The 19,701-nt window shown below is 34.6% G+C and overlaps 2 protein-coding genes across 6 annotated transcripts in view; one reads left to right on the forward strand and one right to left on the reverse strand.

Moving 5' to 3' along the window:
• Positions 1-19,701, reverse strand: part of C16H7orf50 (chromosome 16 C7orf50 homolog) — a 135,628-nt gene that overhangs the window by 102,887 nt on the left and 13,040 nt on the right. The gene's annotated exons all lie outside the window — the stretch shown is intronic.
• Positions 15,057-16,437, forward strand: GPER1 (G protein-coupled estrogen receptor 1). Its single transcript, XM_013950880.1, has one exon. It carries the CDS (start codon positions 15,133-15,135, stop codon positions 16,204-16,206), a length of 1,074 nt encoding a protein of 357 aa, XP_013806334.1. The 5' UTR covers positions 15,057-15,132; the 3' UTR covers positions 16,207-16,437.

The raw sequence follows: 19,701 nt of genomic DNA on the forward strand, positions 1-19,701 counted from the left end.
TATTAGTATAACCAAAAATCTACAAAAATTTGCAGAGATGTTCAACTTACTATAGCAGAAGTTGTGAGCTTTATCCCATTATTATTATAAGCATAGATTTAGTTTAGTGCAAGGAATAAACTTAAAACTTTAAATATGCTTGTAAAGGCTTAAAATTTCTAAAGGTAGTCCTGCAAGACAGATGATTGCCCTACAGTCAAAACACTCTCTAAAACTGTAGGATACATGATCATAAATGCCTTATGTCTTCCTTCATCTTAAGTTCGCATTAGCATAGTATTCAAGAGTTCTCTAACACCAGATTCTCCAAATATCTTTAGTTTCAGTGTACGTCAAAATTAACATTTATACTGATTATAATTATACACATAAATTTGCACTGTGATTTCCAAGTGAATATTTTAATTCTAGTTTGAATAGATTATTTTTGTTTAGTTTAAGTCCCTCCCCAAATGACATAAGTTAAAGGAGACACACTTAAGTTGGAATAGCAATGTCTAGATGGAGAACAACAACAATGCTAATAACATTTTTGTTATTATTTAACAGTAATGTTAAATAATGGTCTGCAGCTATAAACAAGAGGTGCAACCTAGTTCAAGCTATTTCAGGCATTCATCTTGACATTTGTGGCAAATGAGGCCTAGATACATTGATAGCTTCTCAGTAATAAAATGCAGTTCCATCATTAAAATATAACCTGAAAACAGGTGGGTAGAGCAAGAGGAATCATGAAGATGCACTTAAAAAAAAAAAAAAAGAAAAAGAAAAAAAAGAAAGGTAAGTTGCAATTACTGGAATCTGCTGCTTTAAATCTAATCTTCCTTAGTTCGTGTTAAACACTCAAAGAGCAGCTAAATAAAAGAATAAATCCCTTGCTATTGTCAAAGATAATTCTAATATCAGTACCAAGGCCAGATCCTGAGCAAAATTTAAAAAAATGTTGATATCTTTTTTTTTTCAGTAGTTTCATGCATGGCCAATATTATTTCCTGTGAAATCTGGATCTGAAACTAAAACCATGCCCTTTGTTTCCTTTGCTACCAGAAAACTAGAATGTTGCTAAGCTCTTCTGAGAGTCGGTGTAAGGAAAGCGAGTACGGTTCCTTGGCCCATGATCTGAAAAGAGTTGAGAAGGTAACAGGAACATTCACAGAACCAAAACTAACTTCAAATGTTCAGTTTTGTGAAAGGCCTGATAGGACTAGAAGAAAATAACACTAGAGACTGCAGTGGAAGAGCTTCTCAAAATACAAGTTTTTCTTAACCTCCTGAAACTATTGTACGGGAGGACAACTTCCGATAAAAATGGCAAGCCTTCTTCAGATGCTCACGTGGTTCCACATCCTCTTTCTCTACCTACCCTCACAAAGTACAATACCAGCCGAGGCTTCAAGTCTCTCTTCTAACAGAGGGTCAGAATTTGACTTACACTGATTCCTTCACTCATGAGATTTCTCCTGAGTATTTAAGGAGAGATTAATTGTAAAAGTTAGAATTTCAGGGTCTTTGGATTTCCAGGAAATAAAGAGAAATCAAAGCAGCAGGAGGAGCCACAAGAAGCAAGTCTGTCGAGCCCCGGGGCTGCAGCTGACTGAATAGCACAGTAGACCACTTTTACGCCGCCCAGCATACAAGAACAGCCATACAGGCGAAGGGAAGTAGAGAGCATTGCAACTGCTTGACTAATGAGAAATTTTCTAGATTTTTTCCCAGCACTTCAGTATCTCACAGTTTATCAAACAGAAGCTAAAATAATTAACCCTATGAACTGTGTTTCACTGCTCACGGAAAATGGAAGTTAAACTTTGTTTTCCAAAGCTACAGGGACATAATCTGAATCTGTCTGAACTTCTCTCACTAGCCACCAAAAGCATGGAAGATGATTTAGAAGTCAGACTAATCAGCTTTATTTCAAAAGCAATACTTTGGAATTATAACTTACAAGGGAGAAGTCATTAGTATGAAAAAATACAAAAGGCCAATCAATTTACTAGAGGGTATTTTTTCTTTCTTTTTTTTTTTCTTTCTTTTTTAATATCCCCACTCTTCAGATTGAGCACTTTAATACAAACATGATTCTCTTCTTAGTGGTACATATTAAAAATCCGCTGAACAGAAATAAAAACCCTACTGCAAGCATTTAAGATCTATTGCCTTAATTAACAAGTCAACCATGTTTCCTCCCAACACCTCTCATCTTTGAAAAGATTTCCCTTCCATTTTTCTCAAGAATGTTTAGATTTAACAACCTATTTTTTAAGATTCAATATTATACTGACTCTTAATTATTAATTCGCTTCAGACACTTCTGCCAGTTTTGCCTCTCATCATTTTCCTGTATGCTGTACCCAAGCTGACAGCCTAGAATATAGCAAGTCAGACCAGCCAGCTCCCGCCTATTGCTAGTGTACCTGTAACACAAAAGTCTTCCTGTGTGCATTAGTCCTCCCTGTAGTGGAACCTCTCCAAAAATAACCATCTTTGAGAAAGGAAGAACTGCTGTCTTTAAGGGGACAAAGACCACTGCTGAATCAAAACATAACTCCATGGTTTTATATAAATGAAATTATAATTATATAAGATTATATATACATTTAATCAAAGTCACTCCGATAAGTCAACTTTTCTAATTAAAGCTAGTGTTAGAATTCCAATTTTGGAGAGAGATTAGAAATATCAGAAATGTGAAGTAGTGTCAGAGGTAACAACCATAAATGAACTGTCAAACAGAATTAAGAGGCTGACTTATCTATAATGAACACTGCTTAAAAATATTAATGTGTCTTTATGAACTTTTACCAATTTAAAATTACTTTCACTTTAAGAGTTAACATCACTAGTATCCCTTTATGGAAAAATGCATTATGTACAACTGTAAGTATATTGTTATTGGCTGCACTGCCTGGTTCACTCTCTAGGTACATTGCTTAAACATACCAGCTTTGCATACAACTGAATAAAGTAAAGAAACTAAACTCTGATGGAACACAAAACTGAGATCCTTGTGAATATACAAGATTTTTTTTTCCAGAAAACAACACTGTAAAACTGTACATATGCACATTTTTTTCAGTACTAAGGACCATACTTAATCAGACATTCAAGACTCATTAGGAAATAGTGAGTTCATTGCCCAATGTTTAAAAATATTCATCCTTCAAAACAAAAAAAAGAAATAGGTCAATAAGAAAAAAATCTGTATTTTTCCAAATCAGCCAGTACAAGGTACTTGGAAATTTTCTTTTCAAAGTGAGGTAATTATGTATATATAAATTTTATAGACCTCCTAAAAGCATATCTATCATGCTGTTTTTCTTGAGTACATATATGTTCTCCTACAAAGCCTTTTGCTTTAAACAAAGATCCTCCCAACATTTTCACAGTAGCAGAATTATTTTGACAACATATCTTAGTCATTATAGCTAACAGCCTATCTGTATTACTCTTAAGATTCCCTATTTTCAGGAATTGATAACTCAGCTATAAAAAATGTTCCTTGCTATTTTATATAACTTTATATAGCTTTATCAATAGGCCTATAATGCACAGGTAAACATTTTCTCAAATTTGAGCAATCAGAAAATCATTATTTTTTGCAGCTTTATGCAATAGCTACATCTGAAATGATAGTATTATTAATGCATAAAGATGTTTGAGTATGAAAGCACAGCTTGTTCATAGTAATACTTAAACATTTGTATTAATTTTCAATGAGTTTCTCAGCGCAGACAGCAGTTATGAAAAGCTTTTTTTCATAACAGAAAGGAAGCAAAACTGAAACAAAGAAAGGAATGTGGTTCTTGCCTCATATTGTGATTATCTTTGCATTTTCCTCAATATGCAGTGTGAGCCCTGAGACTGTCAGCTGGGTTCATATTATACAAAATTTCCACACTTGCCACCGTAGAGCAAAGCTATTTTGTGGCTGTAACTGCAGCCCACATACTAGGGCTGCCTTGCATGCTGCCTTTATCCTTTCTTGGCAAGATGGTGAGGAAAAGGGGCTCCACCTAATCATAGATCCAACACTCTTCCTCACCCACATTAAGACTGAATTTCCAATTTATAGAACAGGGAACATGAGCGCACTGAACCCTGACTGTTGTCTAAAAAGCTCAGCTGCAATAAATGCCTATCTTCCTGAAGCAATGAAAATGGAAAGTGGAACCAGATTAAAAAAATAAGCATCCAGATTTATCTGGCTACAAATATTAAGTTATTAAGTTAACTTGAAATTAACATAAAAATTTTACATTTACCAAAAAAACCCACTACATTTATACTGAAGAAATAGTTCATAATCCTGACTCCACATGCTATTTAATATACAAACTACAGACAATACAAACTGTACTTTAAAACCTGTTTTATCTTCCTTTTAGGTTTCAGTTTCAAACTTCATAAAACAGGAAATAAACACTGCACTGAAGAAAGGATGATTTCTCACAACATGACATGGATCAGCTACCCGAGTAAGAACTTGGCTTTCACCTCCCCAGAAGAAATTGAAGCACTCATAGCATCTCAAAACATCATATCAAGACTTATGCACTGTTATATTGCCCTTTTTGTACCAACAGGATTAATAGCTGGCATATGTATTTTGATCATTTTCATAAAGAATTATTTGCAGTTCAAAGTCATAAAAAACTTAGACTTACCTCTTCTACACTTCACCATCAGCAATATTATAATGATTTTTTTTTCATTCACTGTCATTCCTAGACCTGACTATTTAAAAGCAACACATTTCACATGTAAAATTCTATCATTTTTTTTCAACTTAAGTTATTTCACTTCTCAGTATCTTTTGATTTTGATGCTTCTCATAATTTTACTCGAGAGATTTCCACCAAGGACTGCTCTGCGCAAAGCAACCCAAAGTCCCATATTGTGTGTTGGATTTGTACTTATCTATGCCTTCTGTTTGTCACTAACTGAAACAGTACTGCTTGGCACAGATAACTATCACTTGGAAACCGATTGCCAGTTAGATCCTTTATTTGCATGGCCTGAATATGAGATCATTAAATTCACCTTTGGATTTGGAATCCCATCATTTCTTCAGATAGCCTGTTTTACTGTGCTCTTTGCTAAAGAAGCACCTGCTGAAGCTCCAGCCTTACAACAGCATATTCGTACTTACCTGGCTGTGGTACCTCTAAGCGTAACAATATTTATATGCCACCTATTTTACAGCATTATGCTTCTCTTCAGGACGACATTCAAATTACAGAAAAGCATTGGAACTCCAAAGAACGAGCTCATGATGAACATTGCAGAAATAGTGTTGTTCTGTGAGAGCTGTGCTAGTTTGATATTCGTACTTTGTTTTCATAAACCATGCAAAGATGGAATGCTGAAAGTCATACGGAACTGCAAAAAGGAAAACACCACCAACAATCATCTTGAAATACCAGTAACATCTACAAACCATGAGAGCGGGTCTCAGTAATGCCTGCTTTTTAAAAACTGTCATTTTTTCACTTCTTCTTCTTCATAAAGGATAATGGTTCCTTGTTTAGATCCCAAACTTGGACTACCTTACAGGTAGCAGTAGTAGAAGAAAAAATATATTTGTGTCTAGTATTTGCAGTGATCTATGAGAAAACATCTAGGCTTTTCGGTCTTTTTTTCCCCCAGCAATATCTTTAAAAAAAATTCCCTACGTTCTACAAGTGTTACTTCTAAGCAGAGCAGAAATAAGAGCATGTTACCATAGAAGTATGCTTTTGTAATAGTACCAATGCACTGGCAAAGATGCAAACAAAAACACAGCAGAAAGCAACTTTGAGCTAAGGTAAAAATCTGCAGCAAAAGCATTTTCTCAGCTGTGCTTTCTCTTTTGACTGGAATTTCTTCCCCTATACAATACTCATATTTTTTATAATCTTGGTTAAATCCAGTAGCAACAGCAGTGAATTATGGCTTAAGAGTCCACTATAATCCTGAAATTATACTGCGATGCTATAAGTCTGCTGCACTGCTTTATATAAACTTACATATAAGAATATAAAAAGTATATATATTTATATATATATTTGTATATACTGAATAAAAAACCTTAGCATTCTTTCTCTTTCTCCATTTTCCTTTCCTACTTTTGTTGGAACCATTAAGGTTTTAAGGTTTTGTATGAATTCTTGCAGCCAAAAAAAAAAAAGAAAGAAAGAAAGAAAACCCTCAAATTAATGGAAACTCTGGTCCATAAAGGAAAGTTCTGAGGCCCTTCTGAGGTACTGAACTGGGAAGATCAACAAGATAGCTAATTAAAACTTTTGTGCAAGGATGAAGGCTTTTTGTTAAACTTCCCTTGGCTTCAACTTTACTTTAAGACTTAAAGCAATTATTGATTTTAATCATTCTTGATAGGTTCATTCAAAAGTATGAAGTACTATACCTAGGAAGAATCACATTGGATAATATCCTAAAGAAAAAACAAGATAAGCCAGGCTCAGAAGAGTATAACTGAGGCTTGCTTTTAAAAAAACACAAACAAAGCAGAGCCCCAATTTCTGATTTAAGTCAAGGCTCTCCTAGAAACAAGATAGGGAACATTATACATGTGGATAAGAATTCACAGGTGAATGGTGCAAAGCAGAAAAAAAAAAACCCAACAACCTGAAATGAAGCATAAAACAGCAGTTGTGGTATACAAGTTCAGGTGTAGCCCTCCAGAATCAGTAGCTAATATAGGCTGGTGTATAGATGCAAAGTTTTAGATGCTTGCTGTGAACACATTGTTACCGAATTTGGGCACAAGCCAACTTTTCCTGTCCATGGGAGTGGGGGTGGGTGAGTGGGGAGGAGAACAAAAACAACAGGGAAGACACAAGAATCATACTAAATCTTGGATAAAGATGTAGACTTGAATTACAAAGTTATAGAAATATACTGATGCGATGAGAAAGGCTCAGAAATGACCTGAAGGTTTTTGAGAAGAGCTGCTTTGATGATTAATCATGTACCTTTGCATGGCACTTACAAGGACAGGAATTCACTGGCTGAAACATGATACCTGGATGCTAAAGGAACTGATATATTTAATTGCAATTGTATGTTTGGAAAGCCTTCTTGACAGGCTCTAGATTTGTATGGATAGTTGTTGCAAATCAGCATGGGCTGGCCAACTTACAGAGGACTGGGCACTGACCTATTGACAGGAACAACTTCTGCAAAACAACAGCCAAGTGGATAAATAGAAGAATAAAGGACATTTCTCCAATAATAATACAGTATTTAGATCTGGTATTTAGACATATGGACCTAGTCTCAGATACCTAAGTCCTGAAATTTATGGAACATGACTGTATCACATGCAAGTAGAGCGCAATATGTATCTCAATAACCAGGACCATAAGGACCAATGCTTCCGCAAGACGTAAAAATCAGCTGGTACTATGTCTGCATTGTATTATGTCAGCCTGTTTTCCTGTTCAATTTTGTTCTGCTGCCAGCACGAACAGATGGATAATTAAAGAAAGCTACATAAAAACAGACCATTATAGAACCTGGTCAGAAAGGAAATACGTAGATAAAAATCATCTCTTCAAACACAAGAACCAGTTTTATAGTTGTGAAAGGATTTCTCAGCTCCAAATTTGGCATCAGAGCTATTGTTTTGCACCTGAAAAAGAGATTAAAAGACAGACTGAAGATCAGCTTGATCCAGAAAGAAGCTTGAAGAGATAAGTTGTAAGAGCAGCGTGTCAGTGAAAAAAGCTGACAGACTGAGTGAAAGAATATGGCAAAAGACGCAAGCTGTTTATCCCAATTTAGACAGAGAATAGCATAGCTTCAGCTGCACCACAGATAAATAGGTTATTTTTTAGTATGGGAATATGCACAAAGGATTCTACTTCATTCACTGCTTCCATATATTTTATATTTGAGGATGAAAGAATAAATACTGTATGGTTTCTGAGTCACCTTAATCTGAGTTACTGTTAAAGGTGCCCAAAAGAAAAACCTACTCCAGAAATATATTGGATCTAGTTAGATAACCTTGGATGGGACCTGGAAACTGGTCTAATGATGAGCAAATCACAATAATGCACCTGTAGAGAAGCTGGAAGGTCTGACATGGATGGAAGCATGCTTAATGATACTCTCAGTAAGGGATACAGCTAAACCAAAGTCATAACCCAGTGTCTCACAGGAATAAAACTTGAGGGGGCCTACTGTCAGAGCTAAGATTTGGGAATGGGAAGATCTTGTCAAGAATTAACTGCTATGTATAAATCTGTGAGTACTCCTGGGTATAGCATTTGGCTGTCATCCATGAAGTATATATGAATGCACTCTGGTCTCTTCCCTCACCAGGACTATTGTCACGGGAGAAAAGAGAGTATTTTCTGGATGGCTGGTTGTATGGTCACAAAGAAATCTCTGTATACAGCAAGAAGACTGTTTGGACTGAATAGGAGAAAATAAACAGGAGAGAAGTGGTTGAAAAATGTGTAACAATCCTTTCACTTGTTATGAATATATCCTATAGCAATATAGAACTGTTTCGTTAAACAATTCTTGATAAAGTTACTCAAAGCTTCCATTAAGATTCAGGACAATGAACATGTAGACCTAGAGAAGATCTACTTTGCTCCAATTGGAATATGAGGGCAGATATCCCTGTAAGCAATGGGAAAGGAACAGAAGAGTCCCAAAAGACATCTTAAAATAGTCAGATTTGAAAGAGAAGAAAAGAGCAGCTATGGCCAAGATTAAAAGTAACCATTTTTAAGTGATTAATAACTTGGAGGACATTCCCTATGAACAAAATAAAATTTGCCTACTCAGAGAGTTGTGGTTTTTTTTAAACCAGCAATAACTTTGTTAAACACTATTTCTTCCAGGCTTTACCTACTTTTTGAACAGTATGTTCCAGAAGAAATAGAGCATATATTTTTATAGGCATGCTGTCAAAATGAACTAATGGGATATACTGGAAAATTCAAAGAAGGATGTTTATTTCTATGCTGGTAATATTCATATTTTTCTAAGACTTCTGCTTGCTTTGGAAAAAAAGCTTCTGTTCAGAAAAATAAGAGGGATGGACAGGCTGCTGATGTTTAAGCCCGAATTTCTGAGTTGATGATACGTTTTGGAAAAGTACATGTAGAAACTAAGGACTCCTCTTTACTGAACCAGTTGACTCAAATTTGATCTGATCCCATTGCAAAACAACATCTGAGCTAAAATATATTGGATTTACACACTTGGATTGTAACTTGAGCTGCTACTTTCCCTTCTGTAGTACTAAATCTAGCCTCAGAAGCATTCTAGTTTCAAACTAACAGACCCTAAACAGGTTACAGCATTATTTAACTTGGTTTTGAGGAAGAAGATTCGGTGTAGGGCAAAAGCTTGAGCAATTCAGCTAAAACAAGTCCTCTCTATATAACGTTTGCATCATATATGTTCCACAACAAATTGATTCACTGACTGGAGTGAAAGAATGTGTTTTGCTTCCCTGGCACTTTGATTCTTATTTGCTCAACCAGGATCAGTTAGTGACAACAACATTGAAGCTTTTACCTGTGCAACTAAAGAGGTGAATGAAGTGCCCAGCAAAGGACTCAGCTACGATGGTGAAAAAGGATTGCTGCTTTGTGATTTTTTTTAATCACATTTGGATAGAGAGTGAGACCCTATGACTAATCATCCTTCACTTTACCATGCTTTGTTATCCAATTTTGTAAAACTTGCATATTCTCCTTCAGGTATATTACAATATACTTCTTCAGAAAATAAAGTTTTTACCAGAGTACTTTGAATGGGTACAGGCGTTGTCCCTGCAGAAGATAGGGCTGAACTTTTAAAATTTGTTTTTAGTAAGAAAAATGCATTGCCTGAATTACTGGCAACTGAAAAGCTGGTTCACAAAATACATTCTATCCAAAGTTCTCTGCAGGCATAAAACACAATTATTTGTTCCCATTCAAATGAAACACTTTCATTATTTGCAAGTAAGGGAAAGTTACTGATACTTGCCAGGATAAAGTATGAGGGTGATGTAAAACGGGTGAATGGGTCCAGAAAGAAAGTGTCATTCAGTGGGTGAAAGAGGTCAGAGTAAGCATCCATGCTAAGAGAAAGACGAGAAAGAATCTGGAGGAGAAGAGATCAATGTACTTAAAGTACACAAATATGACAACAGCATCTGTATTTCCTCTGAACATAATTTCAGCGAGATACTGATACAAATCCTTTTTCTTCTGCATATAGGTATATTAACACTGTAAAGCATTCCAACACAATTTTATACTTCCTTCCACTTTGACACAGTACCTTGCTTTTTTTCAACCTTATACATCCTGGCCCTGATCTAATTTCTTTACGGCTCCGCAGCTTCATGATGCTTCCAACGCTCTTCCACACTTTGGGGAGAATCTAACAGCTTTTACGTCCTGCAGGACTTATCCTGCTGGAGAAACTTCTGTATTAGGGTGGTTCAAGAGGTAAGATGCACTGGACTTCTTACTCTGTTCTCTGCTATACTCATGTCTCCCACTTTTCTTCCTCATCAGCTGTCACCCACTTTTTGCAACATAATAATAGGCACATGTGTTGAAGTTTGCTAAATTATGTAGAATACCTTCTATTATACTCCACTTTAAGTCTCTAAGTACACCTAAGTATATCAGAAATGATTACACAAATGTTTCTTGAACACAATATAGTTATACATGTTTCTTAAATACTATATATCTTAATAAGAAGTTGACTACTACATAATTAAAAAAAAAACTTCTACAAAAATTTTAAATGCTGAATTATTGCAGTCTGACATTTTGTTATATGTAGGCTATCATACCAGTTGCGATCATGCACATTCTCTGCAACAATCAAGGTGATATGGTAGGATAAGAGGAAATGTAAGTTTTAATACTGGCACAACTGTAACTAAACATGGATCATTAAGACACTCATTATAAATTCCCATGGAATAAGAGTAAATGATAGCAAAAGAGAAAGGATGCAATGTTCAACAGCTACTAAAATTGGTTTCAGGCATTTTATATCCCTTTTCAACATGGAAGGGCTGAACAGTGTGGCTAAAGTGGATTAATCAGTAACAATAATTTGACTGGATAAACAAGAGTCTATATTCATGTCTGAAGATGATGTCATCTCTTTTGGGAAACAAGACTCAGAATTCACATGATCATCTCATAAAATATCCAGTGAAGTACAGAACTCGCTAATTACAATGTAATAATACTAGACTTGGCCACTTAGGCTTCATAGTTCTATTAGCATGAAAAAGAGCTACTTTGTGCTCATCCAGAAGAAAACTTCCTAGCCATTCTCGAGGTATGGCAAAGTGACACATTTCTTGTCATGAAGTAAAACAAGAAAATTAGCATTCATAACAAAATTATACATTTTAACAGCAAATCAACTGATGTTCACAGCTGGAAAAACAAGGACAGAGAGACCAGCTGATTATCTAATGCAGGCCTCCATAATTACAAACAGCTAACACCCAGAAGCTAACATTAGACATCAAGGAAAGTAAAAATCCTTCTGGCCATTTCAAGATCAGTGAAAACTCTGAAGGACAGAATTAAGTATAGCAAAACCACATGATCAACAAACAACAATCAAGTCTCTTTATAATCCTGTTCTTAGGACAGCAACAAATCAGACATGTAAAGCTGGTATCACAAGATTTTCTAATATTATGATTACTCCAGTTCTATAAAACAATCGTATTTGTACACTGCTTAAAGCAAAACACTTCAGGCACTCTGTTGTCGTAATCCTGTTCAGAAACCCACTCCAGAATGCCATTCCACTAATAGTGGAAGTCTTCTATTCAGTAAATCTTTGTCCTTACCAATTTGCACAAACTTTCTCTTACTCTTAAACTAAGTAATAATTTATCCCAGAACATATTTATGAAGAGTCATCGTGTAAGAACACCTTAAATTTTTCTTTAATAACACTGCCAAAATCCTGTGGTCCTGTGCACAGCACATTACAACAAAATTAGCATTTTTGCATCAACAGTACTAGAAGGCAAAGTGCTTGTTATTCCCCAAATCCCTTGTGGAAGAATTTTTGCTTCATTTTTCCACAGAGATGAGATCTTTCATAACTTAAAAATATTTGGCTACTGTAATAGATTTTAATACATACATTAAATACCATGTTAATTGTTTATATCACACTTCTGAAATTATAACATTGATTTATTGAAATCCTAAATGCTAAGATCTGACTCATCTTATTTCAGTAGCAGTACCATATTGCAATGAAGTACAGCATACCCATTAATAGCACATTACATTACAAAATCAATGTAATCATAAAAAGTAATTTACACATATAAAATATTGCTCTTTTATGAGACAAATCAAGGTTTACTAAACTGATTTTTTACTTAGACTTTTCTTTCCATTTTGATTTTAAGAATTCCAGCCACCAGTAGGTGGTGTTTCTGGAAATGTCAACTATTTCCCCCCCGCCGCTACAGATGCAATGTAAAACTCCACCTGCAATACTGGTGTTTGCATGCAAGACTGAGGCTCCACATCCTCTGCAAAATAAGCTTATTTAACACATGTGGTTTTGAGCTGAACAATTCTAAGAAGTGTCAAGATGAAGACATATACCTGAAAAATTAAATACAAGCAGGCAAAATGGGAGCGACTTGAAGGTAAGAAAACTGAAATGCATACTATCAGCTTACTGAAAGCCCCTTCTCAGCTGCTAGATTTCTATCAATCTAATATTTCTCTTTAGACTCTCAGGAGACTTTTTAAAAGATTATATATATAACAGTAACTGCTGTTTTATACGTATGTACAATATGCTTAGTTGCCATTTGTAAATAAATCTCTTAATTATTGACCAGCAGAGCCGTATGTTCAAATAGGCTATCTAATGTGAAAAAATGCTAAAGGCAAAAAGAAGAAGAAAATGAAAGTTGGGAAAAATAAAATCAACAAATATGAGGTAGAAGATGTTTGACTAGTTCTAGCAAAATAAGGAACCAGCAGAAACAGGGTTAATTCTAGCCTTATAAGGCTGTTCAGCACCACTTCAACTGAACACAAATTAGAACGACCCTGGGAATCTATAAAGCTTGTTTTATTGCCAAGGACATGCAGCAAGATCTGCATTTTGCTGTTGTAAACTGTCATTTATTTAAGATATTTTGAAACAGAATAGACTTTTATATGAATTTTTACTACTGAATTGTCAACAGGTGGCATTCATTGCAGCTTTGCACACCTAAATACAAGTTTTTACTGACACTACAGTTGAAGTCGACACATCCATTTAAGCGTGTCGCTGAACAAGAATCAGCCCTTCTGGCGTCTGGAAGAAAATCAGCTCTGGAGAAATGGAATTAAGGTAAAACGAAGTGTTTCACAGTACATAGTTACTTGTAATGTTTATAATTGCTTGGCTTTTGGTGGACTTGTATACGTAATTGAAATCTGACTACAGACCTACCTTTTAAAAATCAATTTCTTAGACTATTAACTTATCCCTTACTGCATTTAAAGCAGTTTACTGCCTTAGTCAGAAATAAAAGGATGTTACATAAAAGACAACAGTTCATGTCTGACCTCAACAGCTGCTTGAAACAAACACCAAGCCTTCTTCAAATAAGTGTAATTTCATAGGGATGTTTTTGTATAAAGATTTACATTATTAAAATGCCTTGAAACGTAGCAAACAATTATAATATACTGATGCCTATTTTGTTAAGACGCAAAAGCTGTGACTTCACAGATATCTTTTTTTTAAGTATCAGCTAGCTACTTCTGAAAGCCTGAATACATTTAAAAAAAACCTCAGAGCTATATTGCTGAATAAAAATACTCTAACACTCCTACTCCATTGGTGGTCTGCTCTTTTTTCTCTTCCAGATTGGATCAATAGCATTTTAAAACACTAAAATGTGGAAATATGCATGTCTTTTACTAATAAACAATTTAACTTTTATATATGTTTTTAGTGTAATTAAAATGAAAATTTTGGTAGTAAGGTAATGATTAAAGCACCTCAAAATAGTTAAAACACAAATTTAACATAAAATGCTCTAGGTTATCACTTTTTTACAATTCCATTTGCTTGGGTCGTCTTTTCTTCTCAAATAAACTTCTAGCAATGCTTCAAGTCCATATCATTCTACATTTAAAAGTAAACAAATAGGAAAACTGATGTTTTCCATTCCTTTCTGGAACTCAATGCAGTATAAGTAATCATAAATACAAGAAAATTAAGTATAATAATATTGGTGTAAATAAATACACTGCATGCATTACTTGCATTTCTAAAAACTTCCCTTTCCCTTCCCTCTGCAAACAGATGGAATCAACTGCGTTTCATCTGTGCTGTCTTGTCAGCCATTGACTCTGCTACTTAATAAGATTACTAGCTGATGATAAAATAAAAATACATACACATAAATTTTCTTCAGTAAGCCAACTTCACACATCTGATTTTCTATAATGTTTTCCAATACTGAGTCCCTAAAGGGTATGCAAAATTTGAACAAATCTAATTTAACTGAACATGTGTGTGTGTGTGTGTGTGTGTGTGTGTGTGTGTGCGCGCGTGTGTGTATTCAAACATGATGTTTTCTACAACCTCAGCTATGTATGTTAAGTTAGTGAAAGCATACAGTACATGACAATGCTGGGGTATTAGATTAATGGATTTCCATTTGCGAATTGCAGGTCCAAGGATGAACATTCATTGTTAGAAGAAAACAAATGGAGCTAAAATTCTACTACCTTCCAACCTGCAAGAAGAAACACTATTGATGCTGACTGATAAAGAGTTTTTATTATAGAAATCCAACTATCATTATGGTAAAAAGATTTTTACATGATCTTAAGGCATACAGGAACTTAAAATTCTCTCATTTGCAATGTATATAGTGTCCTATAAACAAATTTAAGAAATTTACTTCTTGTACTGTTACGTTTCAGTCAATTTCAAACTTAATTAACTTGGATTCCAACAAATTTTAATTTCCTCTACAAAGAGTAAATCTTTTCCCATTCAAAATGATTACTATGAACTTCTTTGGAAACATCAAAAATCTAACTTTTTTGGCATCACTACCAAACTGCGAGTACTGATATCTGTGATACAGATATTTGAACCATGGAAACTTACTCGGCCTCAATATCACCTGGTATATGTAACAGCACAACTTTTAACCTAAATGGGTCACATTTGTGTAATGAAAGTATATCTTCTAGACTGGCTGATAAATCAGAACACCAACAATATGTTATTGGACTGTTCTTATCATGCCTTTATACAATATTTCTTTTTCCTATTGGTTTTGTAGGAAACATTCTGATACTGGTTGTAAACATAAGCTTTCGTGAAAAAATGACTATTCCAGACCTTTACTTCATAAATCTTGCAGTAGCTGATCTCATTTTAGTTGCCGATTCCCTCATTGAGGTTTTTAATCTTGATGAGAAGTATTATGATATCACTATTATTTGTACCTTTATGTCTTTGTTTCTTCAGATCAACATGTATAGCAGCATTTTCTTTCTGACTTGGATGAGTTTTGACAGATACATAGCACTGGCAAAAGTAATGAGGTCCAACATATTTCGCACTATGCAACACGCTAGATTAAGCTGTGGTCTCATATGGATGGCGTCTATTTCTGCAGCACTAGTTCCATTTACAGCCGTGCATTTGCAACACACTGGAGAGGTCTATTTTTGTTTTGCAGATGTAAAAGAAATTCAGTGGCTAGAAATAACCTTGGGGTTTATCATTCCCTTTGTGATCATCGGTCTTTGTTACTCATTAATTGTTCGAGTTCTTGTAAAAGCACACAAGCATAGGAGTCTTCGACTGCGGCGACAAAAGGCTCTTCGAATGATTTTTGTTGTTGTTTTGGTTTTCTTTATCTGCTGGTTACCTGAAAACGTCTTCATTAGTGTTCAACTTCTTCAAAAGAAAAGCGAACCTGTCTCTTCAAGCAGCCCATCTTTCAGACATGATTATCCTTTAACAGGACATATTGTGAACCTAGCAGCTTTTTCTAATAGCTGTTTGAACCCCTTAATTTACAGTTTTCTAGGTGAAACCTTCAGAGACAAACTGCGACTGTATATTGAACAGAAAACTAAAATGTCAACGTTAAATCGCTTTTGTCAGGCTGCCTTAACGTCTGTCATTCCTGACAGTAATGAGCAATCGGAAGTCTGACTTAGTACTGGTTGTATAAAACATATGACTGAAATTGTGCAAATAATGAACAAAACGCTTGCTACTAACAGAAAAATGTGTGTTTGTGTGTATATATTATATTGCCCTGCTGAGTATTGAAGGTTTATATTCCAAATGTTTTTATGACAAGACTTTAATGTAGAAGAATACGTTTTAGTCATATTTGTATTTAATTATGAACAGGATTATTAAAAGCTGAGCACTGATGGAGCTTTATTTTGTATTATACATGTATGAATGATAATATAGCAGAAAATTTCATCAAGTTAGGAAGACTCTGGATATAACTTGATTACCAGAGATGCTATGTTGCTGGCATATAAGGTACTTCCACTTAAATAATGAAGCTGCCATAATAGTGGGAAAAAATCATTACAATGTATTGATGCGGAGATGCAGAAAACATTGATTTTTCATCCAAATATGTTAAGTTAAATGACTTTGCTTAGAAGAACTATATAGTACATTCTATTCTAGCATGTCTTCCACAATTAACTTTTTTTCTAATCTTAATATAATATAGAATGATGGTGAGCTTTCTCCTCACAAATGTAATCTACCGCTGCATCAGCACTTGATCAAAACTGAAATCATCATCTGTAACTATATTGCTCATCTCAGAGAACTTAACAGAAGCAAAATCTAATACTTCATTTTGTTTTTTAAGGATTGCCCAAGACAATCTTTCCCAGGACAGACATAATCGGGCTTTTTGGTAAAAATGCAAGTGTGCATACATGTACATTCACATCAGCCTTCATATTTAAATGAAAGTGCATGAGATATATTTACATTTAGCATGTCTATTTTGATTGCCAGAACAAAATACTGCGGCTTTAAAAGAAATCACTTTCTGCATAAGACAGTGTAAGAATTGCTTGTGAAAATGCCAGAAGTGTCAATTTTGGGGATTAAAGAACTTCTGTAAAGGGGAACATGATTAGCTATCAGATTTGCACTCTGCACACTGTCCATCCCACCTCCACAAACCACTGGACTTTCAAAATTTTAGATGCCTGTTGATTGCTTTGTTCATTTTGAAAGACAAGTTATACTAAGAAAACAGATTTTAGCATCATGTATTTGAGAATAATAGTTTTCAATTTCTACTAGAAAATAATAGGGTTTTAAATCTGGATGATGTTTAGCACAGGTTACTGCTGAACTTGTTCAGTGGATACTAGATAGATCCAGAGATCAGTGTGTAAGACAATTAAAATATCACTTACTATATCTCTGAAATGCACAAACTAAATACACCTCTGTGCTCACTGAGTTAATCATCAGATCTCTGCACAATAAGATGCTTTGTCCTATTTTCAAATGTCATATATGGATTAATTAGTACATGAAAGGATTTTTAAAGGGTTTTTAAAACATAGACACTTAAAAGAATTAATGAAGTTGCTATGCAATAAACAAAACAGTGAAAACAGTGATTCCACTCATATGTCTCATGAAATACTTCAAGTTTCTGAGTGGAAACTTTAGCCACAAGAGAAGTGACCAACAAAGAGAAAGGCCACAAGATAACGGGTGAATTTGAAATAAATATCTAGAGATTCCTGAAACCGACAGAAACAAGAACCCCACGGTGGAAGTCTGATTATCCACAAGTGACCATTAATCACAATCTAAGAAAAAATTTCATTTAGTCACATCTCGCCTGTAAAGCACTGAGTATGGCTTCTCTCAAGAAAGATGTAAGGATTACCTTCACTGTGTATGACACGTTGATAAACAGCTATTCTGCTACAATACACGTAGCCTTTTTTCTCATTATTTTCATGTTTGGAATTAACCACAATTACTCACATCCTATCAACTGCCAGTGTACATTCATTTCACCCTGAAATATTGGTATTTCAGCAAACACAGAATTGAAGGAATGGGTAATTCTTTCAGTGATGCAATTCCATGAAATAAGACATCTTCTGAGCATACAAATATATTTGCCTGTGCAATCTTGACACTTGCCATGAATGAAGTAACTTATTTTGGGGTCACAGGAATACAAATTCCCAATTTTAGTTGTTGCCCACTTTGTTTTTATAGGAGTAAACTCTTCCCACCTGCTTCAAATATAAGAATATATTTTTTGATCAAGAGTATGGTGGATGAATGTCATTTCATCCCCATTACAGGTAACAAGTCAAGAAAGTGCCTATGTTCAGAAACTGAACATAACAACCAGATATTAATAGCAAATATCTGCTCACACATATTATTTCATAGTATGTTTCTACATTATCGTATTCAGTAACATCCTCATATCACAGTGAAATCTAGGAAAGATCAGATTACTATAATATGAAGAAAGTGATATTTAACTACTCAACTTGAAACAACCTATTACACATTTAAAACAAAACTACAAATATATGGTGAGTTTCCTACTGCTAATATTTTGGTATTATATCTAAGTACATGCTTATGAATTGTACCTCAAATAATTTAATTTAAACATACTACTTGCTTTAAATTAATAAAAAGTCCTCTCCTAGGTGAAGAAACTGCACATTTATCCCCGGATTTTTTTTTTTTTTTAAATGGCAACTATGTACAAAGTAATATTTACAAAAATGCCATATGGCTTCTATGTTTATATATAATATATATATATTTCATAAGTGCTAATCAACATGCTTTCTGCAGCCCATCACTTTAAAGTAACTTGTTGCCAAGTCTCATCCATGTACAAAAATCCCTGTCTCTTATGTAGTTTTCTTTAAAATTAAAAAGCATGATTGTAAGTAAACAAAACATTTTCTGGGGTGTGCAGAGGAAATGGAAAATCAGAGTAAGAATTCTGATACAACTTCTTCACTTAACACTTCTCTCAAGTCTCTCAAAAATTGTTTAATTTAAAGAATTGATTCCATACCCTTTTCTAAAATGCTGGACTGATGACAAACAAAATTTAAAATCTGTTTATGACAGATGCTTACATTCTTTGCTCTAATAATCTCTGTCAAGTCTACAGACAAGAAAAGTCTACTATTAGTTTAAAAAAAAAGAATCAAGACCCTCGGAAACAGTTAATTGCTTTTGAAAATAACACCTTAAAACAAAAATATGTCTTGAATGCACAAAGTATTACCGAATGTCAAGAATAGAAATAAAAACAAACAGCCTAAACTAGCAGTAGGCTGAATCTGATGTGACTGAAAGCAACTGTCCTCCCTCAGCTGTGTAGAAAGCTGTGAGAAAAAACAGTTGTCTGAGACCATTTAAACATGTTAGAGCTGCTGTATTTTTGCACCCTGTTAACAGTTTCAGGAGATATGCCAAATACTGGCTGTGCAAGGACAGCATGTGCACATCTAGAAAAAGCAGAATTACTCTGTCTGAAGATGGAATTTGATTAATTTATGAAAAGCACCACATAATGTGAGTGAATGTGACAGGGAATTTGACTCAATGAGCCAGGAGATCCTAGATTCTGGGCAAGGCTTAGACATAATGCTGGCAAGG

Source organism: Apteryx mantelli, chromosome 16, assembly GCF_036417845.1.
Source record: "Apteryx mantelli isolate bAptMan1 chromosome 16, bAptMan1.hap1, whole genome shotgun sequence".
Lineage (NCBI taxonomy): Eukaryota > Metazoa > Chordata > Aves > Apterygiformes > Apterygidae > Apteryx > Apteryx mantelli.